Genomic DNA, 27,510 nt, shown 5'->3' with positions numbered 1-27,510 from the left:
TCTAATTATCAGAACATTATCTTTCCACCTAAAGTGGTACTGGCCTAGCCACATATAGTTCAAGATAGTTAATCTAATGCTATTTGTCGAAAAATTATATTATGTATTTAAAAAATTATATGAAATATATATCTATCAAAAAATATTTTTTCACATATATATATTAAATCTTAAATACTCTTAACGAAATTTTTGACTGCTCTACTGAAAGTAATTGTATCTTATCATTTGCCTACAAAAATAACCAATAAAATTTCAGTATTTCAAAACCAAAATATATGCGTAATACACATATTTTTTTTTCTATAAAAAATAACAAAGCAAATCTACATACTTTGGCTAGTTTGATAATGCCCCCCCCCCCCCCCCCCCCATCATATAGGTTCCATACTCTTTAAATACATCAACAAATTATATATTAAAGAATCCTCTAGTACAGAACACCTTTGGATTTAATTAGTTTTTCTTGGAGGACCAACTTGGTATTATTTTTATTCTCCTTGTTAATAGTGGAATCCGTGTTTTTAGAGGAAAGGGGGAAGAATCCATGTTCAAGAGATGAGAGGAACAAAAGAAAAGGAGTGGTGGTGTCAACTACATTAATCCGTTATACCCAAGCCAATAATTCAGATGGTTCGAAGAATAAAAGTATAAACCTATGAATAATCAACAAAATACAATTCTAAGGATGTAGTAGTATATAGTTCATAAGTATAAAAAGTTAGTTCTATTACAAGAGACCTCTTAGCACGTTTGAATTTTGAAAGATTGGTCCTGAAACTAAAAAAATAAAATGCTCACAATGAGATTTAAAAGGAAATTTACCACTATGCTACAACTTGCTTCTTGTTCATAAGGGGGTTCAAAATTAATATATCTACATAAATATAAAATTTTACCTTATATATACTTTGTAATAAAATCCACGTAGGTCTGCCCTTGCCAGTATCCATATTGGAGTCTGACTAAATCGAAATTTGTTTTCATATTGAAGGGTAAAACCTCCCAAAAAAGTCGAAAAACGTTCGATTAAAGATGAAGAAGTAATTAATATGAACTCCACCATCATCAGTACAAAAGATGTGTGTTGTCTTTAACTAAGCAACAAAATTAATAACATGAAGATTGACCAGGTGTCATTAAGCCACTTGGCAACGAATATATAGCTTAGGTATGCGGTAAAGGATTAAAAAAAATAGAATAGTAATTATATCCTATGTCTCATTTTATGTGAGGTAATTTGACTTGATACAGAGTTTAAAAAAGAAATAAAGACTTTTAAAACTTGTGATAAAAAATGAATGATAGAAATTTGTGACTATAAATTATTTTATTAAAGGTAAATGAATATTTTAAAATTAAAATTTTATTTATATATATATTTTTTTGGGATTGACTAAAAAAGGAAAGTAAGTCATATAAATTAGAATACAAAATAAGATATAGAAATGAAAAGGTAAGATTCGTAGTGAGGTGGAAATTAAAGGTGGGCTAGTGTTTATTTTAATAGCAAGTGTATGGAAAAGGTAGAATTAGAATGAAAATGGGAAGTATAAAATGTTGATAGAAAGGAAGAAAGAGAGAAGTTGTGGTAAGCAAGTAAAGTAAGGTTCAGGTAGTTGAGAAGAAGAGTAGTGCAACAACCTCGAAGCTAGTTCAAACTAGTGGGAGGTTGTCTGCCAAAAAGCAGCCAACACTCAATTAAATGGCTCGTGGTAAGGTTCAAATGAAGAGGATAGAGAACCCCGTTCATCGACAGGTCACTTTCTGCAAACGCCGAGCAGGCCTTCTTAAGAAGGCGAAGGAGCTGTCCGTTTTGTGCGATGCTGAAATTGGTCTTTTCATTTTCTCCGCTCATGGAAAGCTCTATGAACTCGCTACTAAAGGGTAAACATTCTTTTTTCTCTGATTACCTACAAATATAGCTTAATCATCCATAATACTCTATTACTTTACAGTTATCAAGTTATCCGTAATACTATATATACCTTATATATAAGAAAGTTATTTCTATAAATATCTTAAAACCTTAGATTTTGTTCTTAAGTTTTTTTTCTTTTTTCTTTTTTCTTTCCCGTTATTCATTTTTGTGTTTTATGATGGAAGAAGCATGCAAGGGCTGATTGAGAGGTACCTCAAGTCAACCAAGGGAGTTGGGGTGGCTGAGGTAGCCAAAGATACACAAGCTCTGGTAAATCTTTTTTTTCTTTAACAGTATAGTTTAATAACATGTTATACATGGGATAAATATACACATTAACAAAAAGTGTTAAAACATTTACTGACATTAAATTCAATATCATTATATGCGATAATTAATTGCTATTAAAAATATTATTTATGATGTAACGTTACTACTATTTATTATAGAGAATTTCCTATATATATATATATATATATATATATATATATATTAATTTAATTGTGTAAATAAATATTTTTTCCTATAGCAATTAAAGTCTCGTTGTAATGTCAATTTTAGCATCAGATGCTGTTTGTAGTGATATATTATTGCATGCATGACACATGGAAAGTGAGAATCACAACAAGATATAATATATTCAGTCGAATAGGGAAGACAACAAAAATTAATTAAGGATTATACTCACTTTTTACAGACAAAAGTACTGCACGGGATGCTTCATGCTTTGGAATATATAATTGCATTATTAACTGGAAAGTATATTAATTTATTTATTTTATTTATATTTATATATATTGGTAATAAGTGATATGAGCCCTTCCTTTGCATTTCTTGCTTTTTGACTTGGAAACTATCTACTCATAAAAAGGTACCCTCTACAAAGAAAAAAAGATCTTGGTTCTGAGGGAAAGGAGAACTAAAAATAAATAGGTGTAGTTATTTTTTAATTATAGTTTTTATCAACAAAATAAAGAGTTGATGCACTTAACTTATGATGATTAGTACTACGTTGTCTAAATGAAAAATTGCTTTTATGCTAGGAAGTTGTATTTAGAAATAATAAAAAATACAAATAGACAATAGTTTTTTCTTATATGTTACAGTAATGAACGAAATTATGTTCTTTAGGACCCAAAAGAGGAGATCAACATGCTGAAGAATGAGATTGACGTACTCCAGAAAGGCTTAAGGTATATATTTATCATTTCTGATCTATCTAACTAATTTTTCTTTGTAGATAACATTGAACCTACCAAACAAAAATGTTGAGAACGATAAAATGACACAAGCCTTCTCTTCATTAACAAAATATTATATACAATCTCCTATGGTGCCTTGATAACTAGCGCCAACTACGATAAAACAGAAAAGATATTAATTGCCTAACATTTAATACCAGTACAACAAGAGATGGAGCTATGTGGGGGTTCGTGGGTTCGGACGAACCACTAGCTTTTCCGTAGACCTGGTATTTTGTATTAGAAAATTAAATACATACATATACCCATTAATAAGAATGATTGACTACTGATCAGTTGTAAGAATGGGCGGTGAAAATGATTTTCACACTAGTGTTGTGGGTTCGAACCCCAGTATCAACATGCTTTGCAATATTTTTCTCTTCTGTCCTAAAATTTAGAACCCCCAAACACCTAATCATGGTTCAGCCTCTGAGTAGTGTGCTTGACACCAGTGAGAATTTTAGTGGTGGAGATGTGATGGAGTGAAATGAGCCCCTCGTGAAACTTACTTCCTAAGAAAGTGACAATCAACATTTTAATGCGTTTATGAAAAACAGGATAGTGAGCTATGTGTCTGGTCGATTGGCTATCACAATAAACAACAATGAAATGGTCAATTGAGTAAACAAACTGTGAAGCCAGACCAAGTCACCTACCACCTTTCTCAATGACCTATATATACTCTACTTCTGTTGAGGACAAAGAGATTGTATGTATGTTGTTTCTTTGATTTTCAACTAACAGGATTGTCCCTTAGCTTAAGAATGAGAGGGGTGGTAGTTGAGGCAATCATATTCCTTTAAAACATCCCAAACAAACTTTCTCTGTGAAATGATAACCCCTCAATCTATGCTAAGTATCTCTAGCCCCAAAAAGTAGTGTAGTTTGCCAAGATCCTTGATTTTGAATGTGTTGTGCAAATAGATTTTCAGTTGTGTGACTTCTGTTGTGTTTGTCCTTGTTAATATGACATCATTAACATATATAGCTACAAACACCATCAGCAAGGTAGATTTCTTATAAATTACTGTATAATCATGGTGTGAGTGTATCTAATTGTAACGACTCAAAATTGGGAGTCGTTGTGACACCTACCCAATCCAATCATACTAAGTAAACCAATTGTCATACAAATTAAGAAAGTAAATGAAAACGGAAAGTAGAGTAAGGAAACATCTAATAACTCCAAATTAAATCATACTGCAAACTCTCATTATATCTATATAAACGAATATACACTCGATAAATTTCCAAAACCTCAGTGTCACGTGTACATGAGCTAATTAATAAAATTCCATACGTCATTGTCAAAAGTATAAATGAAAAATAAATGAAGATAGAGAGGGAAATGGGTAAGTCTCCAGAGGCTGGAGCTCACCATGAATCTAACTAGATAGACCTCGAATGAATCCAAATCACCGCTGCTAACTCGTGCAGGGATTTGCACCAGAAAAGATACAAAAAATGTAGGGTCAGTACAAATCACCAGTACTTAGTAGACATTATAGGTCGACCGAGCTTAAGCAATTACGATATCGAATAAAGAATACTAAATTTTACCCGCAGAAAATTCCCCAACAGTTTAATATACTCCTGAGATAGAATACACGACCATAGTTCATGAAATTCAATGCAATGCAATGAACAATGATCCTACCAGTATACACCCACTCAAAAGTGGAATATTGTAAGGTAGGACTTGTCACGGACCGAATCTACACCCTGGATGTGGCTGACACTCGAAAATCATTGTTGGTCCCCAAGCAAACCCTCATCCTAGCTGACTACAAGCGTAAGACTAACTCAACCATACATAAGCTTAAAACTGAAATTAAATTTCATTGAACTCAAATACTCAACCTTTTAAAAAGTCTGTACAATATTCAAAAGAAAGTAAATAGAGAAAACTTCTCAACTTTGTCTATCTATGAAGCCTCTACTATTACAGAAAGATATTGGGACAAGACCCACGACATCTCAAAACTACTAACTGTAAGGTAAAGATGAAGCCTCCAGAATATAAGAAGGCTCACCAAAGCTGACTGGAATATCACGTGACCTCAACGAAACGCCCGTTGATGATCCTGAATACCTGTAACTGCATAATGAAACGATGCAGGCCAAATGGCGTCAGTACATAGAATGTACGAGCATGTAAGGGGAACTCTACAACGTAAGTATAATCTCAAACTGAAATAAGGAAGACATAATCACCTTGTCTCAACTCACTATGACTCAAGAATACTCAACTCGACTCAAGAATATTCAACTCAACTCAAGGATATTCAACTCAACTCTGGATACTCAACTCAAACTCAAGATACTCAACTCAAACTCAAGATACTCAACTCAACTCAGGATACTCAACTCAAACTCAAGATACTTAACTCAACTCGAGATACTCAACTAAAACTCAAGATACTTAACTCAACTCGAGATACTCAACTCAAACTCAAGATACTCAACTCAAACTCAAAATGAAAGCAACAATAAAAGATGCTATATACATGAAGCTTTTAAAACAGTAGATAATAACTCAAATGTATATAAAAATATAATAATAAACTCATTATACTTATTTGGAAGATTCTCTAACCGACAACCATCACTGTGAGTTATGTGATGATACAAGATCTCTCCCAAGCTGCAAGAATTGTCCTATACCTTGCCGGGGTATAGGACATCCTCAACAAAGTGGATCCATTAAGCTATGCTTAAAAGGTAATAAAGAATCATCTAAAAAGTTTAACCCTTTACCCATGTTGACAAACATGGTTTATGAGGATTTTGAGTTATCTAAACTCATCCCCATATTGATACTCAATACTACTCCCAATAATATATACTTATCTCATATGTTTAAAAACATAACTCGTCCTGTGGTTTGTGATAATTGATCAAACCACCCTCTTAAAAAAGGCAATTGCTCTTGAAATATCTTTTGAACTCATAACTCATTTAGAAATCTCAGTTTCTCTTTTATCAATGCAAAAATTGATAATTTTGGAATACATAGTCCCCTTATACTCATATTCAACTCATACTTGAAAACTCTTTCTCAAAAACATATCAAAATCATATTAAAATATGATCATTGATGACTTGGGAAGTCATACTGCATAAATATTGATGGTATATCTAAATATCATACTGCTCATACATTGATGACATACTCGATTGTCATACTAATCATGTTTTAAAAACTCTTTTCTCAAAACTCATCTTTACTTTCTCAAATCTCAGTTTAAGAACTCAAGTGTTGGCTTTAAAAAGCTTCTCAAAATTCATAACTCAGCTCATAGGGTTTATGTGGAATTATGGACATGAACGACTCAACTTAGGGGTCTTAATAGAAATATAGAAACTCGGTACTCAGAACTCAAGACTCAAGAACTCGGAACTCATGACTCAACGATAGACTCCTCATCAATGATGCTCAATTCATGATGTTCATGAGGAATTATAGGCATGAACGACTCAACTCAAAGATCTCAATAACAATGTAGACTCATGAATACAACTCATTCTCATTATCATACTCAAGTACTCAAATCTTAAAACAAGTTTTAAAAGATTGTAAAGACTTCTCTAAATGACTCAAGGAACTTCCTCAAATTTACTCTTAACTCTATCTTTAATTTGAATTATGAATTCAAGGTTATGATTTATGATATATATGATCTCTTGATGATTGAATGTACTTTGGATAATTAAAATCAGGAAGATAGTGAAGATACGCTTTAAAAGAACTCAGATGGGATGAAAAACGAAAGAAGAACGAGGGCAGGCGACCCTGGCGCATTCCAGGGTGCCAGCCCCTAAACTCCAGGACACCATTACTGACGCACTGCAAGCGTGGCGCGCCAGCCCCTCTGCCGCATCTGTGGCCCGTCGCGCCACCCCTTCCCAGAATATTCTAACGAATTTTTTTTCTCAATTTTTTATTCTAATTCACCTAGAATCGATTGTTTTCTTCCAAACTTTCTTAGATTCGTATACCCAACATAAGTAAACAAAAATCTACTCAAATTTCCTCAGGAACAACCCTCAAACTCGAAACCCTCACCTCAAGAACTCATCAATCTTTATTAATAACGAATGAAGAACAAAACTTCAAGAAACTCATCAAAAACTCAATACATGAAATCTCATGGAAAAATTCAATAAGAAAAATCATGATTGACATGAAGGTGAACTAACCCATCACTATGAAAACTTACATACCTTGAAAGAATTAAATTCTTGGTGAAAATCCTCAAAGCTCACAAAAATCTTGAACACTCTTCTTTTCTCCTCCTGAACTCCTCTCAAAAATTCTAAGCGTGCTTAGGAATGACTAAAACTGATTCCAAGCATTTTAGACCCCTAAAAGATTAAGAAAAATGAGCTAGGCTTGTGGGGGTAAGGAAAAGACTAAAATATCCCTCCTTAAAACGGATGAATTGCCTTAACTAGACAGGCTGCACTCCAACGGGCATATCTCCTTCATTTGAACTTGGAATTTTGCAAACTCAACGACATTGGAAAGAAGACTCATAGATCTTCGATTTGATAGATCATGGGCCATCTAAAACATTTTGTGCTGAAAGTTATGGTCATTTGAAGTTTACCAAAGAATAATCTCATAGAGAAATTTAATTGGAAGGAAAATTCCCAACTCAACTTTATGCTATGAAGTTTTAGCGACCTTAACATCTAAGAAAATTTTGAATCACTCGGGAAAAAACTTGAGTCTTAACTTCGAAATTTTTGGGATGTTACAAGGACTCATGGAGGACTCTCGAGGTCCATATACCTATCCGGAAAAGATCCCATGGAGCCTAAAATTCTCTTTCATAAAAATATTGTTTCCATTCAATCAAGTCAAGGATCAATGAAAGGAATGATTATAAATGAGGACGATTAGAAGATGAATGCACATGCAACATATATGAATACAATGAAATTCTCAATTCAAGACACAAGCTACGAGCTTCAATATCAATAAAGTTTCTCATTTTTGCATGTAGGCCACACTTTCTCTTTCATTTTATAGAAGGAGAATACTTTCTTTATAGAATGCTCAAGTTTTATATAGGCTACTTAAGACCACTTAAGATGATTAGAATCATATATTACATCTCTATTTATAATAATAAAAATGTAAAATCAAAGGTCTTGCACAAATAACTAGGTACATGTATCACAATTTACTAGATCCATGTCTTACAAAATCCTACAAGACTTCTTGAAATAACTAAGAGACAATATTGGAAGACTAAACATTAAGGTGTGAATGCATTAATTCCAACAATGTAATGAACAATGATCCTACTAGTATACACCCACTCAAAAGTGGAATATTGTAAGGTAGGACTCATGGGGGACTCCCAGGTCCATATACCTATCCAGAAAATATCCCATCAAGCCTAAAATTCTCTTTCATAAAAATATTGGTTTCATTTAATCAAGTCAAGGATCAATGAAAGGAATGATTATGTAAGAGGACGATTAGAATATGAATGCACATGCAACATATATGAATACAATAAAATTATCAATTCAAGACACAAGCTAAGCTACTAGCTTCAATATCAATAAAGTTTCTCATTCTTTCCCATAGGCCACACTTTCTCTTTCATTTTATTTACATTCCAAATCGTGTATTCTCATTGAAAATCACCTCTCATACATAAAATAACGCATGAATCAGTCCAAGATGAAATATACGAATCAATATTTCCAAGTCTCAAGCCACTCATCGCCTTTACAATTCAAAAAATTTATTAAGTACTTCAACCCAACAAATCGCCCACCCAATAACACACTTTACATGATAAGTCATCACCCAAACTAAGTCTGAAAAAGAGTAATCCATAACTTATATCTTTACGAATGCGGAGCACCTATAACGATCGTGAATGTGACCTGACTCAACACTTTGCAAACGCAAAGGCAAATTGTTACATGGTCCTACAACTCTTCTTTCACAAAAATTACCAAGGGTCCCACAATTGCGAGGGACATCATGGTCCTTCTTTGCGAATGCGGTGGGATCTTCATGAATAAAAAGAAGGGGATACACCAGATAGCTCATAGCAAAAACAAAAGTCATTCTAAACTCGGAATGAACCCTCAAAACTCTATCTAAGCCCTAAACACAAACCACTAGTGCAAAATGAGTCTTAAAACACATCCTCTGACCATTTAGGTCAAATGTTGATCGAGATCAACTCAAAACTTAAGGAAACTTCAAAATTCAACCAACCGACCAATCCCCCCTCCCCCCACCCCAAAAGCCTCAAGGAATAAACTAAATCCCCATCTAGGCCAATAATCTCCTAGTGGAATCATCAAAACTCAGACCTAACCTTGACAACCTCAAATGTTGACTTTGGTCAAACTTCCAAAGTCTCAGACTTAAAAGGCAAAAAGAAAATCTTCCAATACTCATTTGATCACCTTGGTAATCAGACCACACATCCCCGTAAGTCATAATTACCAATCCAAGTTTATAGGGATGGTTAATCGGGAAAAAATGAAGTGACAATCACAAAATGACCTTGAAGGTTTTTACATCCTCCACTACTAAAACATACATAGAACATAAAGAGATAGGACATACTTGAAAGCTCAAGAAGTTGGACTACTCTGCATGTCTAACTTAGTATCTCATGTGGTCCTTTCCACAAGATGATTCTTTTGAACCTTCACAGAAGTTATTATGCTTATCCAATATAGTTATAGGCTTCTCCTTAAAAGTCAAATTCCAATCTAATTGCAACACGTCTCACTAAATCACATGGGAACTATTTGAATGATATTTCTTCTATATGGACACATAAAACACATGGTGAACACCCGAAAGACCTAGAGGTAAGTCTAACTCCTAAGCAACCTCACTAACTCCTAAGCAACCTCACTAATGCGCTGAAAGATCTCGAAAGGACTAATAAACCTCAGGCTAAGCTTGATCTTCTTTCCAAAAATCATAATACCTTTCATAGGTGATACCTTGAGAAAAACCTTCTCATTAATCATTAACCCTAAACCTCAAACTATTTTATTTGTATCTTTTTGTCCTACTTTAGTTGTCAAAAGCCACTCTTGGATCAACTTCACTTTTTCCATAAAATCTCTGAACATATTACTACCCAAAGTCCTAACATTGAAGGCATCGAACCAAACCAACGGAGATCTACATCTCTTATCATACAAAGTCTCAACTGATGCCATTTGGATGCTAAAATGGAAGTTATTATTATACACAAACTCAGCTAAAGGGAAAAAAACTAATCTCAACGACCTCAAAAATTAATGACATAATCCAAAATATATCCTCAAGGACTTGAATAGTTCTCTCTGATGACCATCCGTCTATAGGTGAAATATTGTACAAAGCTCAACTCAGGTACCCAAATTCTTTTGCATCAAACTCCAAAAATGAGATATGAATTGAGTATCCCTATAAAATGATGGAAATAAGAACACTGTGAAAATGAATGATCTCTCATATGTAAATTTGCACCAACTTTTACAAATTGTAGCTAGTTTGGACTGGTATCAAGTGAACAGTTTGGCTAATCTATCAATAATTATCCAAATGCCACCAAATTTCCTTGAAGTTTGTGGTAATCCTACCAAAAAACCAATAGCTATCCACTTTTACTTCCTTTTGGGTATTGGCATCCTATAAATCAGCTCACTTGGTTTTTGGTGCCCATTTTTTACTTGCTATCAATTTAAACACTGACACACATACTCCATGAAATATTTATGCCAACACAGTTCTCTTATCCATCGTTCCAGTATTGGGCTCATCTCATAGAGGGAAAAGCCAAATATAGCCATATCTTCATCCTACACCACTAATTATGTTGCTTGAAATCATGATACATCTTCGCTGCCCCTGTATGGATAGAACACCTACAACTATGAGTCTTATCCATAATCAATTTAGTTAAGTCACACACTTTAGGAACACAAACACGACCCTTAATACTCAAAACTCCCTCCGAATCTAATACTACCTCTCTAGCTTTATACCTAAACACATTGTCTCAACCTTAAATTTTCATCCTCAAATTGTTTAGCCATAATGAACTCCAAGAGAATAGACTAAGCCTACACTAGAAAGAACCCTCTCATGCTCGAAATATCAAGTCACATCAAATGGTTGGCTAATAACTAAATGTACAAAGCCAAAGGATGCTCCTCAACTAACAACAATGCACGACTACCCATACTTATTTCCTTCCTACCCTAGGGATTCTCTAACACATTGTCCTTATTCGAGTGATAATTTTTTTATCATATCATAGTCCTTGAGAAACTCTAACCACCTAGGTTTTCTAAAATTGAGATCCTTCTTATTGTAGCTACGATGATCGGCGAAGATCTCACAATGAACGCCATAGAGGTAATGCCTCCAAATTTTCAAAGAGAAAACTACAACTACCAACTTCAAATAATGAGAGGGGTAGCTCCTCTCTATCCATAGTATAGATCAAGATGTCATCGATGAACAAAATGATGAATGAATCTAAATGTGGTCGGAATACCCCATTCATCAACTCATAAATGTCTCTAAGGTATTAATCAACCCAAAAACATTACTATGAATTAGTAATGTCCCAAACGAGTCTTACAGGCAATCTTAAGAATGTCTAAAGCTTGAATCTTTGACTAATGGTAGCCCGATATTAAATCAACCTTTGAAAACATGGAAGCACCCTAAAGCTCATCAAACAAGTCATCAATGAGAGGTACCATATAATTGTTCTTGATAAACAACTTATGTAAGTACCAATTGTCAATACACATCTGGGTAGAACTATCTTTCTTGTTTACAAACAAACTAGGAGCAACCCAAGGGGAAACATTAGGTCTGATGAATCTATTACTCAACAAATCCTACAACTATTCTATTAACTCTAACATTGTCATCATATAGGGTGGAATGGAAATGGGTTGAGTGCTCGACTATAAATCAATGCCAAAATTGATGTCATGACCTGGTGGAATGCCTAGTAAGTCTGTTGAAAATACCTCCGCAAACTAACTCATCACATGAGCAAACTTAAATGAGGGAGTACCAACACTAGTATCCCAAATGTATTCTAAGTAAGCCAAACAACCCTTCTCTACCATTCTCTTCGCCTTTAAAAATAAAATCACCTTTTTTGGGGCATGACTAATCATACCCTTCCACACTAACTAAGGAATACCAGGCATTATTAGAGTAATGGTCTTGGCATGACAATCTAAGATAACATGATAAGGAGATAGTCAATTCGTACCTAAAATTACATCAAAATCTACTATATTAGGAATAAGGAGATCCACCCAAGTATCATACCCCTAAATATTCACAACACTAAATAGATACACTTGATCCACTACTAATGAATCACCTATATGGTTGAAACACGAATATGGACGGTAGTGAATCACACATCATAACCAGATGCATAGAAAAATAGGTAGACACATATGAATAATTAGAACCAGGATCAAATAGCACCAAAACTAAAAGATGACAAAGCGAATAGTACCTATATTGATTGCATCTAAAGCCTCGACCTCTAGTCTACCTGAAAAAATATAATATTGACCATGCCCACTCTCGTACAATGTGCATCTATTAAATATTTCAAAATCAGTATGAGCCCCACCTTTAGCATTTTGAGAACCACCTTTCCTACTATCTGAATCTCCTTTAGATAGTGGTGCTGGAAATAGATGGGTCTTAACCTATAAACCCTATTAATCCCCACTCAACTTGTTCCTAGAGCGCTCATTAGCAATGTCCCAATTCACCATAATCGAAACATTATTTGCTTGACATAGGCTGATGAGACAAATTAAAATGTTTGTCATGGCTTGTGAATCCAAAACGAGAACCCATAGAAATCTATCTTAAACCATAGGTGTGTGAATAACTACCATTGAAATTTTGTAGTACAGGCTGAATGGGCATGCTAGTTTGTTAATCGTGACATCTTCCCAAGAATTCCTTGCCCTAGATGATGAACTACTAAAACTACCATGTTTACAAACCTCTTGTCATTGCCTTTATAGGCATTATGGCAAATCTACTCAATACTCTTAGCATGATCAATCACTTCCTGAAAAGTAGCGCTAATAGTCAATAGATGTTTGATAGACAAATGGAGAGGACTAATTAATCCCTTCACAAACTTCTTAAATCTCTCCTCCTTTGTAAATATGCTCCTCAATGCATGTCTACCCAAGGCATGTAACCTAGTCTTATACTTAGTAACATTCACAATAGCCTTCTCTAGATCATTAAATTGATCCCTCAGACTCCCTCTCATACTACGAGCAAATACTTCCCCAAGAAGGCCTCAAAAAACTAAATCCAAAATATAGAAGGTGAAGTCCTATTATTTAAGTAGTGAAGTATGTACCATGTAACTCAATCAAATAAACCAAGGTTATGGAACCTCTCCTAAAATCTAACCAAGAACTCATAAGCATCCTTCGCAGGTGCACCAGTGAAACAAGGAAGACCCATTCAAACAAATCTATCAAACATATTTTACTCCTCAACTATTTTCATAAGTATTTCCATAACAAGTGATATTGGAAAAACATCCATTCTAGGAGCCACATCAGCAACTGACTGTGCCTTCGGAGTATGAAAGCCTTGAACATGTACCAGCTCTCGGGGTTGAACCCCAACTCTAGTATGTGAACCATCGGGGGTGATAGGTAGACCTCATGTCTAAGCCATACCCTCCAATAAACTCATAATGCACAACATAGTATTTAGTAGAACTCTAGTCGCTACGAAGCCCTGTGGAACCTGGTCTATCCCCAAACCTTCCATATGAAAATCCATATCCTCAATCTTAGGCTAAGGTTACATCTCTTTAGCACGGCCCTGAGATGGAGAAATAACACCTGCCCTATCTCTACCATGACCCTGAATTAGGACCCTAGCAGTGGGTGTGGGTGCATCATATTGTATCGCAACTGATCTCGTTCCCACCATGTGAGTGAATGAAATCAATAGATAACTAATTTCATATGATAATGAATCAAAGAATATAATTTTCCTATGAATGTCTCGTAGCTTCCTGAAGATAGATACATACATCACCGTGCCAATCCGGTGAGTAAATATCATGTCACTTGATATACCATCTGTATTAGCCATAGTACTCGTTCCCTTACAAATTTGATTACTTTGTAGTTTTAATTGCTATTGTGAGAATTACTATAGGGATAGCCATGCAATTTATAGCATTTGTCCTTGGTGCATGTGTCCATGCCTCTTATGAAAGTCATTAGTTAAGGCATTCCTACTATTACTACTTTATGAATAGTAATTGTTTCCTGTGTAGTTGTTGTTGTTTCTTGAATAATTAATTATTGTATCCCGGATATGTTGCTGGAATAATTTATCCCAAAAATCTTTCCCATTGGACTCTTATTATTGAAAGTGTTCTCATTCAATGAGGTTAATTCCATTGTCAATCGATTGAATATTTTATTAAACTCTCTTTGTTTCTCTTCTCGAATCAATAGGGAGGATGTTTGTGACATAGAATACTCTCTCTTTAGGATACCTACCTCTTCCCACTGTGTATAATTTGTTCAATTCAATAAGGAATTGAATTAGACATACTGTCATTTGCTCCACATATGCATGTGCAGTTGCAATGATTTTTGAGGCTCAAAGTACTCGGTTGGTTCCATAATTTCATCATCCTTATCTAGTAGCTAGTAATATACATAACTCCTTGTGTGTTATTGTTGATTTACTTTTGAATCTCATACAATTTTTTGTCCACTGGTTTGAGAATATCTATCGTCTAGCTCTATCCAAAGTTCCTTAAAAATTGGCTCAAAAAAGAGAATGATACCTTTCGGGGAATAATCAAACCCATGTTTGAATTGAATGTTGGAGTATAAGTTTAGTTACTTAAGTACCATGCATTCAACTAATTATTAGTTTCTTCTCTTTCTGTTCTTCTTGTTCGTCAATAATGCTATAAAGTTTAATTATCAAAAAAACGTCTCCTTAGCTACATGTATGGGGGAGGCGCTGGAACAATGACACTGGATGAACTGCATTCACTTGAAAAGTACCTAGAAATTTGGATGTATCATATTCGTTCAGCAAAGGTAATAATTTCATCAAAGCAGTATATACTTTGTCGTTGAAATTATTTATTCTAGTACTTTTATTCATGTGAAATGAGAGTTGTTTGATTTTCTAAAACTATCTTGTAGATGGATATTATGTTTCAAGAGATCCAACTGCTGAAGAATAAGGTTAGGCAATATCCAGCTTTTATATTACATTTACAGTGCATAATATGTTGAACAAAGAAGTTTACTATTGAAGAAGATGTACTTTCAATTCTATTTATTATTTTTCTTAACGGGCGTGAAATGAGCTAAGATAACACTTATCTTAGGACGAAGGTAGTATAATTCTACTCGTGTAATTATAATTAGTGAAGTTTGTTCCAATATAATGAGATTTATGGGTTTTTATTTGCGACACGACATCTTCAAACGTGATGTAAAGTTTCTAAGCATATTAGGATTTAATATTTAGTGGTAGTACTTGTTTCTTACAACCTTTAGTTTAATTACTAAAAATGTTATCATGTTTATATTAGGAAGGGATACTGGAAGCTGCAAACAAATATTTACAGGATAAGGTAAGACAACAAAGATATTTGGAATTCCAAATATTCAAACTCTTTGTTTCTCTTTTTTTTAACTTATAATACATCATAAACATTATTATTTTCATTGTGTATTTTGCAGATAGATGAGCAATACACCGTGACTAACATGACACAGAATTTGACTGACTTTCAATGCCCACTAACTGTACAAAATGAGATATTCCAGTTCTAACATATGCTCACTACATAAGCTATTCTTATTGTGAAGCATCTACGTAATTTGGTAAGGAGATGTAATAATGATGATTGAGTAATTTCACTTTGGAGACATGAACATATAAGGATGTTATTATGTTCAATTTAGGTAATATGTTTAGTGTGTGAGCCTCTTTAGTGTATCTTATCTAGTATGGTGCTACTTATTAAATATGTCATCTTATAATTTCTAAGTTGAATCCTTGTTTTGCTATTCAAATGAATCGTTGTTTTGTTATTGATTGGTTAAATGAACTTATTATTCAATTTACAATACTATTTATCATATATATATATATATATTATTTAATAAATTAAACTTTTCACCTCCTTGGTTTATTGCAAGCTAAAGAGTACTCCTAAAGAAATTATACATTGATTTAGGAAGCTAAGTAATACTTGAATCAATTATTAATTTATAATTAGGGGAAACTATATAAATAGGCAATAAAATTCAAAACAATTGCAAGTTCATACTCAAATCCAAAGTAATTCCTGAAATACATGTACATTCTCTCATATGTAATTACAGCCCATACCCCCATTTATTAAGCCTGATAATTTTCGCTTAACTGATATTAAATCAGTATCATATACTATATTGATATCATTAAGACTGATAATTTTCGCTTAACTAATACTAAATCAATATCATATATTGTATTGGTATCATTAAGGTTGATAATTTCGCTTAACTTGATACTAAGGTTGATAATTTCACAGAAATAGTTGCGCAGATCTAGGAAACTATTTCTGCCCGATCTTTTCTTCCTTTCCCAAACTCAATTTAACTCATACCCATTGAACTTCTACGGTAAAACCTCTTGAATTCTTATAACCTAGAACAATTTCAGTGAAACCCACCCAGGAACTATCAATTTACTCACTCATCAACAAGATTTTCGCCTCAAGAACTCATCCAAACATCAAAATTCAAGAATGGAGAGCAACACTTCAAGAACACTCATCAAGAACTTAAATTTCTCAATCGTTATGGATGAATTCGATAATGTAAAACATGATTGGCGTGTGGGTGAACGAATCCAACACTATGAGAACTTACATACCTCGATTTGGCAAAACAATCCCTTGATTCGCAAGCAATCTTGATCGTTCTTCCTTTTCTCCTCTTTTCTCTTCTTGAACTCTCTTCTAAAACCCTAAGCGTAATGTAAAACTGACCCAAATCTGATTTGACCCCAAAATATTACTAAAAACGTTTTTAATCCAATGGGATAAGGAAAAGACCAAAATACCCCTCATTAGTTCGGGTAACTTTCTTTAACTGGACATGATAACTTTAAACGGATATATCTCCTTCATCCAAACTCGAAACTTAGAAAACTCGGTGGAGTTGGAAAGGGGATTCCAAGACCTTTCATTTGATATCTTATGGGCCACCTAACTCATTCTGTACTGAAAGTTATGGTCGTTTGAAGTTGACCAAAAACTCATAGCTTAGAATAACTTTGCAAAAATTTTAAATTAGCTATTTCCAATTTAGCGTTTTCTAAATTTAGCTCTTTCTAAGGCGGGATGTTACACAAATAAAAAATATCAAAAATGACATTGCAATTTGAACTATATCTTGAGTAAAATCATTATTAACTGCCTTTTGCTTATAAACTTAAGGGATAAGAGTCTGAAAAATACCCCAACTTTGGTCGGATTTGCTGTTGCGATACTAAACTTTCATGAGGACCTATTACCTCCCTAGACTATTTAATATCGTATTTTTTATCCCTGGACTATTTAATAGTGTATTTTTTGAAGGTATATATGTGCCCACGTGGACACATTACTATTTATAATTTTGCATTATTTTTTATGTCCACGTGGGCAAAAATATATGTTTAAAATATGGTATTAAATAGTCTAGGGAGGTAATAGGTCCTCATGAAAATTTAGTATCGCAACAACAAATTCGACCAAAGTTAAAGTATTTTTCAGACCTTTATCCCTAAACTTAACTATTGTATAGTATGTCTTCAAGTTGTATTGAAATTAGCATAAGAAAAATTACCCATGGTGTTAATCTTCATCACTATCTACATAAACAAATAAGAACATTTTTTTTAAAATTAGAACAAGAAAAAATATAAGTAGGATCTACTAATTATAGATTACAAAAAACACAATTAAAAAAATGCTACTTCAACAAAATAATACATAGTCTAAAAGAGTAACTTTCAACTATTACTTATTTCTCTGAATGGTGTCCCAATTTTTCTCTGTTACAAAAGTATGAGAGATGAATCATGACCATGGAAGTTTTAAATATGAAAGGTTGATAGTCATGGGTATAAAGATGAGCTTTTGTAATAAATTAATTGTGACTTTTTAAAAAAAAAAGTCAAAATAAAGGAGAAAAAAATGAATATAACTTTGTCTAATTACAGTTACATTTGTAATATTCAGTTGTAATTAGAGTTATAGAGGAGTATTTGCAAATATTTTATAAATTAAATAAAATAAAAAAAGACAAAAAAAAAAAAAAAGGAATCGTGGAAAGATATAAATAGTATAGTATTAATGAGGAAAGAAAAAATGCAAATGAGTCTTTTTCGTGAAATTTCAAAAAGGACAATTTATTTTGGAGGAAAAACGGAAAACAATGAAGGTAAAAGAAGAATTTTAGGAAGATATAATAGTGTAGTATTAATAAGGAAAGAGAAAATATTTAAGTTTACCTTTTCTCTGAATTTTTTAAAGAATAAATTAAGGAAAAAATCTAATATATATATATAGCTAGATAAAAAAGAGGTGATGTGGCACCTCTCAATGGTCAAGGATCTTATTTATCTTTTTGTGGTTTTTTTGACATCTTTTCTAATTTTTTTCAATTATTCTATTTTATAAAATCATCTCCTTAATTCATACCTCTTCATTTTCATAAATCCAATTCAATTCAAATCCTTATTAATTTAGTACTACCTCTGTCCATTTTTAATTGTCATAGTTTTCTTTTTTAGAGTAAAACGATAATAGCTTTGACTAACATTTTACGATATATTTTTTCATCATATTGATATGCAAAAAAAAATGGATTTTATAGTACTTTTCGTATAGTTTTTGAATAACTATTTTTTTTTTTAAAAATGAATTAATGTAATCTAATTTAACTTTGAAAGTTAGTCAAATTGGCTTTTGAAAAACAACATGACAAATAAAAGTGGACAGAGAGAGTAATGTCTATAACTCCTAACCTTTCATATTCATAACCTTCAAATTATTTAATATACAAATTTATAACTCCTTAAAATCACACTTATAAAAACCTATTTTGAGACATGTTTGATGATTATTTTATTTTCATCTTTTTCTTATTATTCATTTTTTGTCTCTTTGGTTGGTTAATTTTATGTTTTCTTTGATCTGATTTTGCAAGAGAAAGATGTATAATGAAGAATATTAGATATTTTAGCATAGTTTGATTTTACGAGGTAAGATGATTCGGCATGCATAATATAACCATCATTTTTTTTCTATTGTAATTATATATTAATGTTGTTTTTTTTGGCTTCTTGATGATACAAATCATGATTATTTTTTTAGAAATAATGATTTGATTTTTTCCTCTTTTGTTTTTCTTTGTAGTTTCTTGAGATTTTTTTCCCTTAGAGAATCTGATTATTTTTATTCTCTTATTCTCTTTGTAGGTGTCACGATCCAGACAGTCGTGAGTGGTACCCACACTAACCCTCTGGTGGGAGAACCATTACTACAAGTCAACTACACAACTTAATGAAAATATAGGCATTTAAAGATACGGAAGTAGGTTTAAATGACAAAAAAATGGAGTCCCCATAAACTCCAAGGGTTCAACTAAAACAATGAAACATAACTAATGCGGAAATTCAACCCCTAGAACCTGAAAGTCATTGTACCAAAACATCTATTAACTAGCAAGTCTAAGAAAAGGGGGCGCACCCCCCGAAAACTAAACAAAACACCCTAAACAAATAGTCTGAGTCTGAAAAAGTGGACTTTAACAAGAGAGATCCATGGCAGCCTGAAAGAATTGACTCACCCTTGAATCCAGTCACGCTCAAAGTCAACTAACTGAGGTCTGTCAGTAGCTGCATGAAGATGCCCTTTACTCAACAAAGAACAAACAAGTGCAGTATCAGTACACAACCACAGTGTACTGGTAGGATCATGCGACTTGATATACCGTGAGTTTACGGTATTTCTAATACATTTCACTTACAAGTTGTGTGTATCTAGGGTTTTATTTGTATTAGTTTTCATGTGGTTTTATCATATTTTGCAGGAAAGATGTTCAGGCGCGAAATTAAAGAGACAGCTGACAGAATTGCAGAAAAGGGCATCTACAGATTGTAGATCCGTTGACGCTCTGTAGATGGTAGTCATAGACTAGCAGCCAATGCATGGAAGGCAAATCAGGGAAATTTGACCAAGTGTGGAACCTCGGTGCCCATTGACGGTCCGTAGATTGATCTACGGACCGTACTGTTGATCCGAAGATTGCTACTGCGAGGGTTTCAGTACCTGATTTTTGAAGATTCAAAGTGTGGAGCTACAGAAGTGGATTGATGGACCGTAGATCTATCTACGGTCGATACTGCAGTTCCGTCGTTTGCTTCAGAGAAGCTGATTTTTGAAAGTTGAAATATTTTCCAAGTCCTGGCTGACGGAAGGGACTCACGGATCGTAGATCCATTGACGGTCCGTGAGTCAGTCTCGTGGGATGAAGACATGTGCCTCTAACAAACTTTCCTTATTTTGTTTCCCTTTTTATTTAGGATTTGTTTTCTATAAATAGGGCATGTAAACCTCATTTTTGGGGGTTAGACATTATTATTTTCTTTTAGTTTTTGACTTGTGAGATTAACTTGCAACTTTTACAATTCTTAAGTTCCGAAGTGCGTTTTGAAGATTTTGGTGCTGCAATTCAAGTTGAATTTCTGGGTTTATTATTCTTCTTACGTAAGTTCATAATTCTTTCATCTAAAACAATGAATTGTGTTCATATGATTATGGGTAACTAAACCCCACAACTAGGGTTGTGGGAACCATGAGCGATTAACAAAGTATGAATAGTAACTAAGCAATACTGGAATAGTGTCTTGCATGCATTGATAATTCTTTCGTTTAGAAGTCTTTTTAACAAGTGCACGCGTTAGAACTCGCCTTGTTGCTACTTGCCGGACCAAGGAGGTAATCAACAAGAAAAGAATTATCAACATAGATTTAGTGTGATACTATCTAATAGGCTAGTGTCGATTGGTGCGAAGTAATAACTAAGCCAAACATCGATTATGATGTCTATTATGAGGTAAAGGTAAGGGTTAGTAAGTTATACACAGGTAGCCGGACCAAGGTGCGGGGTGAAATTCCCTAGATGTAGGACCAAGGATTTATAGATACATAACTTATCACTTTGCATGTAGTACACTAGGAAAGGATTGCTATTACTAGGATTACTGCGTTATGAGCTTGTGGGGAACACGTATACCCTAGTTATTCCTCTCATCTTGATAACAACCAAAAGTGAGTATTGATTACTGATTACTTATTAAATTCTTACTATTTGTTTCACACCCCCCCCCTTTTAATTACCTGTTTCTGGAAGTAATTTGACTAATTATATTTGTTAGTTAAAGTAAAGTCTAAACCATTTTCCTCGTGGGATCGACCCCAACCTACAAGTTGGGTTCTTTACTTGATAACGATCGCTTATGCTTCTTTAGGGAGGTGTAATTTGAGCATGTTTCAATGTTGAAATGCATGGTTAGACTAGGATATTGTTGAAAATGGTCTAAGATGTGGACTTGCAAATAAAGATTGGCTGAAACCTGGCATATATTACATCCACGATACCCCGTCTACGGACCGTAGATTCGGTTCGTGGGTTGATGCACTTGAAAATCTCACCAAGTGTGAAACCACGGATGTGGACTACAGTCTGTAGATTGATCTACGGACCGTTATGTACATCTATGGTTTCCATCTGTGACTAATATTGTTGGCCCTCTGATCCACGGAAGGGGTCTACGGACCGTAGATCGATCCACGGACCATAGGTCTCCTCCGTGGATAACCAGTGTAGCCTCTGTCTGAATTTTTTTTGGGTCTTTATTACTATTTGTTTTTAGTTCTAAAGTTTTATTTTTTGAGTGTGTTCTTAGTTAGTTTTAGTACTAATATCTCTTTCACAGGTACGATAACACCCAAGAAGCTTGTCACCTACTCCAAGCAAGGCAAGTCGAAATTTGTTGCCCCTAGCTTCAGATTGATCGATGAGGACACGGACACAAAAATAGATCCATCATACATTCCTCCAAACACAAGGACTTCTCCCACGGCACCCCGAGCCACCAGAGGCACCTCCTAGAAGGTGATCAGCGACGTAGTCACTGTCTCCCAGTCTGATGAGGAGCACACACTGATTGGGTCACCAACTGGGGATGCTTCCAGTTCAGAGGAGGGGTCTATGTTCGGATACGAGTCTGCCCAAGCTTCGGGCTCTGAGTCGAGAAATGCTGCAGGCCGTGCTTTAGGGTCCGAATCCGCCCATGTTGCAGGGTCTAGTGCTAAATCAGCCACAGGGTCTGGTGAGAATGATCAAGCAGCCTCGTCTGATGAGGCCACTAGCTCGGAGTCCGTACCTGCATCACGAAATGATGATCCTACTCCAGTAACTGGCAATCTAAATAAATGGTGCGTAGAGGGCCAATGGCAGATTTATCGGGATACCAAGATGATAAACGACAAACAAAAGATGGCCCGACTTATTACAGAGGAGCACAGAGTCCTCACAGGGAGCTTGCACACTGTTCCGGACATCCACTGGCTGTTTAACCTTCACAAGTGTGACTGGATGGCTCGGGACCCAGGGACGTATAGCGAGGAGATTGTGCGGGAATTCTACGCCTCCTATGCTGCCACTCTCCGAGGTTTGATTTCCAAGCGGTCAAAGCCTCTAGCCCAAGATCCTCTAACTTCCACTATGGTTTGAGGTTGTTCGGTGGACATATCACCTGCCACCATCAACCGTTTTCTCTATGGTCCCACCACGGGTTACTCTTGGTCTCTAAACACAACGGAGTTTGATTACAGATGGGACATCGTGCGGAGTGGCACTTTCCAGAGGAATGCTGAATAGCGAGAGGTTGTGATACTATGGTTGGCTAGGTACATTGCTCCAGATGGCGAGCATGCGGAATGGGTCGCCACTCTACGGTTGGGTATCCGAAAGGCCAGAAAGCAGGTCAGGCAGGCGAGCGATAGTACAAGCAAGCTAACACGCGGGTGTTGCGTATAATGTTAATCCCGTAGCGGATCTGTAAATACACTTTTTAGAATGATTTCGTGCTAAGCCTGGTAAAGGGGACTTCGAGGAAGATTAAAAACTCATCGATCTCCTTACCGCTCCGTGGGGGTCTTCATTCACTCTTCTCTTACTTTCCCTACTTCTAGAAAAAAAAAGAAATGTTGAACAAAAACGATCTCTCTAAGGAACTCGGCAAAATAGCCCCGTAACTTCGGGAGAAGGGGTGCCTCCTCACAAAGGGGGTCGCAGTGACCAGGGTCCCAGTGTGGCTGATCATCCGAAAAGACGCTCAGCTGCTTCGCGTATTACACCGTATTGCCCGAAGGGCTCCGTAGGTAATTCGAGACAATTCAAGAAGAATAAGATAAGCTAACACAAAAAAGTGCCACATTAAATTTTGTGGCCAAGTTTTTCTGGTTGTTGGTGCGTAACAGGGTGTCGCCTACAAAAGCTGACAACCAACTCACATGGGACAGAACGGTTATGGTTGCAGCATTGGTAGCAGGAGTGGAGATTGACTTTGATTTTTCAATTGTGCAGGGACTCTGGAGTGCCGATCTGGCATTGTGACAGGTTAATCCACCCTACAGGGGCATTAGACATAGGCTTCATTCGAGATGAGGCAAATGTGGCGGCACCTCGCAGAGAGCCCCAGGTTGAGGTACCTCCCTTGGGTGTTGATCTTGCAGACAAAGTGGGGCAGGCCCAAGGCGGTGACCCCAGTATACCAGATCACACCGATACTGTCCCGGCCTCCTCTTCTCAGACAGCTAGTATGGCTCCTAGTTCATCCCGGTCCATACCACAGTTATGAGCTATTATTGTCCCGTTGGCCAGAGTACAGAAATTGGAGGCTCAGATGGTCACACTGATGCATCACATCCAACCTTGGATGCAAAAGTCGATAGCTGAGTTCGAGGCCAGAATGGAGCGTAGGATGGAGGGCATGATGGACCAGAAGGTCCAGGCAGTAAATAAGCGTCTTGATGCTTTTGAATTAGGAGTCCTCGAGCTATCAGCCCCGACCATAGATCTATCCTCTTTGCAGGCTGAGTTAGCCAGTCTTCGGACCGACGTTGATGCCATTCTTGTCGCCCCTATAGTTGAGCCTCAGGCAGCACCTACTGCACTGGCTGATGATACGGTGTTAGATATTTTATTTAGTGGGACCGCCGAGGAGGGGCGTGAGCCTACACATGCCAAAGGTAAGAGACACCGTTCTAATCGCACTGAGGAGGAAAAAGATCATAAGAGACAGCGTATGCAGGAGAAAGAGGCCATGAAGGCTTCGATGTTAGATGAGGAGTTGCGCCAGCAGAGGGTGCGTGAGAGTGCTGCGGGGGCATCGAGTTCTGCCCCAGTTATAGAGATCTCGCCTGTTGTGAGAGACGTTATGAGCACCACTGATGGTGTTGTGATGGATGTTGTAAGCACTACTGAGGGTGACCCTACTATTGTTCCAGCGGGCTCCGGGAAACCGGACCCACCCGCTCGTTCATGATTCTTCGGCGCTATGCGCCACAAGTTTGCTTCACCCATTCCACTATCTTTTACTGTTCTTGTATGCATTGGGGGACAATAGCATCTATTTTTGTTGGGGGTGGGGTAAATGGATTGTGAGTGATAGGATAAAGTCTGAGTAACCCAAAAACTCATAAATCCTCTCTTGGGGTTTTCTTGCCTGTGTTCTTTTCCCCCAAGCGACTGTTTAATTTCTGTTGAACCGGCATGTGTTAGGATAGTATGTATAGAAGCATGAACATAAATAAAGCAGGATGGCTTACGAAAAATATACCCGTCCAAATTTTGACTTGTGTGCTAGAAATGGTAGGCTAAGACAAGTTGAATATGTTGGCTCTAAGTATGACATGATAATGAATCAACCTGATGGCACGACTTAAGCTGAAACTTGAACTGGATAATCTGATAATCTGATAATGAAACTATGTGCCAAGTATGTGTGAGAATAGTTGATTGGTCAAACAGTTTTTGTGCAAAACTAGAACTTGCCCGGTTAGTCCTGCTAAGACAATTCACTCTAGAAACTAGGAGGTGATCATAGGCCCTTGTTCTGATAAGTCCACAAATTGCCTAAATGAAGGATCCTACCAAATGAAATAAATGCTCCATTTGATCCAAATGCTTTGAGCCTAAAAATTAGACCAATTCTTTCTAAACCCCGAACTCGCCTTCCCATAAATCTACTATGTTGGCCCTGGTCCCTCCTTGGACATGTGCACCTCGACTTAGGTCAAAAGCCTAAGTTGAGGGTGGCTAATGTAAAAGGTAACTTCAATCTTGGCCCTGACCCGATATTAGGTATTGTGCACCTCGATCAATGAAAAATCCATAAGTTGAGGGTGGCTATGAAAGAGAAAATCGAAAGAAAAATGGGTATGAAAAGAGTTTGATGTTGAGAAAAAAGAGGTAAATGGATGTGACTTGTTGAAAACTAAAGAAAAAGCATAAAACGCAAGAAAGAAAAAAAAAGTGAAAAATGGAGAGATCTACAAAACCTAAAGTCACATCCATGGGTGAAGAAAATCAAGGGAAAGAAGGTAAAACGGTAGGAGGAAAAAAAATATGGCAGAAAGAGGTTGAAAGCCAATTGTAATGTCAAGGAGGGCAGAAAGTTACTAAGAAGTACCCAAATGTACCACACCTGACCCTGAGCCTACGTTACAAGCCAAGAAAGTCCTATAGTGATCCTAGAGTCTAATGTGGGGCGTCTAAGCAGTGAAAATAAGGGCAAGCCTATGGTATTGAGCACTAACTATACTTGAAGTTGTTTCTGAGAGTGAGTGTTAAATGAATCGTTGTACTCAAAGTCATAAGTCATTGTGTGAAAGAAAAGGGAGTTCGTTTGAAATTAGGGCACTAGTTGCATTTTCGAAAAGTTGGTACTTTGGTGATAGTAAAACAATGTATGTTGTGTGCTGGTTGGTCGATCGTTGTCATAGTTTGATCCGCATGAATTAGCTTGTCGAGTCTAAGAGAACAAATTTTGCACCCGAAAAGTGAGTGGGATAAAGAGCCATATGATTGCTTGTGCTTGAAATGCTTGCTTATATACAAGTGTCGTTTAGAGTCTTAGTGCGTCGCTTGAGGACAAACAACGAATTTAAGTTGAGGGTATTGATATACCGTGAGTTTACGATATTTCTAATACATTTCACTTACAAGTTGTGTGTGTCTAGGGTTTTATTTGTATTAGTTTTCATGTGTTTTTATCATATTTTACAGGAAAGATGTTCAGGCGCAGAATTAAAGAGACAGCTGACATAATTGCAGAAAAGGGCATCTACGGAGGGCATCTATGGACCGTAGATTCATTGACGCTTCGTAGATGGTAGTCGTAGATCAGTAGCCAAGGCATGGAAGGCAAATCAGGGAAATTTGACCAAGTGTGGAACCACGGTGCCCATTGATGGTCCGTAGATTGATTTACGGACTGTACTGTTGATCCGTAGATTGATACTGCGAGGGTTTCAGTACCTGATTTTTGAAGATTCAAAGTGTGGAGCTACAGAAGGGGATTGACGGACCATAGATCTATCTACGGTCCGTCCTGCAGTTCCGTTGATTTTTGGAAATTGAAATATTTTCCAAGTCCTGGCTGACGGAAGGGACTCACGGACCGTAGATCCATTGACGGTCCGTGAGTCAATCTCGTGGAATGAAGACGCGTGCCTATAACAAACTTTCCTTATTTTGTTTCCCTTTTTATTTAGGATTTTTTTTTCTATAAATAGGGCACGTAAACCTCGTTTTTGGGGGTTAGACATTATTATTTTATTTTAGTTTTTGACTTGTGAGATTAACTTGCAACTTTTACAATTCTTAAGTTCCGAAGTGCGTTTTGAAGATTTTGGTGTTGCAATTCAAGTTGAATTTCTGGGTTTATTATTCTTCTTACGTAAGTTCATAATTCTTTCATCTAAAACAATGAATTGTGTTCATATGATTATGGGTAACTAAACCCCACAACTAGGATTGTGGGAACCATGAGCGATTAACAAAGTATGAATAGTAACTAAGCAATACTGGAATAGTGTCTTGCATGCATTGATAATTATTTCGTTTAGAAGTCTTTTTAACGAGTGCACGCGTTAGAACTCGCCTTGTTGCTACTTGCCGGACCAAGGA

The 27,510-nt window shown here is 35.8% G+C and overlaps 1 protein-coding gene across 2 annotated transcripts; it reads left to right on the top strand.

Annotated features, from left to right (window-relative positions):
* Positions 1-1,553: 1,553 nt before the first annotated feature.
* On the top strand, positions 1,554-16,210 carry LOC125843582 (agamous-like MADS-box protein AGL12). 2 transcript variants are annotated; one of them, XM_049522722.1, is made up of 7 exons: positions 1,554-1,887; positions 2,110-2,191; positions 3,053-3,114; positions 15,198-15,297; positions 15,406-15,447; positions 15,801-15,842; positions 15,952-16,210. In XM_049522722.1, exons 1-7 carry the CDS (start codon positions 1,706-1,708, stop codon positions 16,042-16,044), a joined length of 603 nt encoding a protein of 200 aa, XP_049378679.1. In that variant the 5' UTR covers positions 1,554-1,705; the 3' UTR covers positions 16,045-16,210. The 2 variants fall into 2 exon arrangements, with proteins under 2 accessions (XP_049378679.1, XP_049378678.1); XM_049522721.1 differs by having other exon boundaries at positions 1,556-1,887; positions 2,107-2,191.
* Positions 16,211-27,510: the final 11,300 nt, after the last annotated feature.

This window comes from Solanum stenotomum, chromosome 11 (genome assembly GCF_019186545.1).
Source record: "Solanum stenotomum isolate F172 chromosome 11, ASM1918654v1, whole genome shotgun sequence".
In the NCBI taxonomy this organism is placed as follows: Eukaryota; Viridiplantae; Streptophyta; class Magnoliopsida; order Solanales; family Solanaceae; genus Solanum; species Solanum stenotomum.
This window is presented reverse-complemented; position numbering and strand designations above follow the sequence as displayed.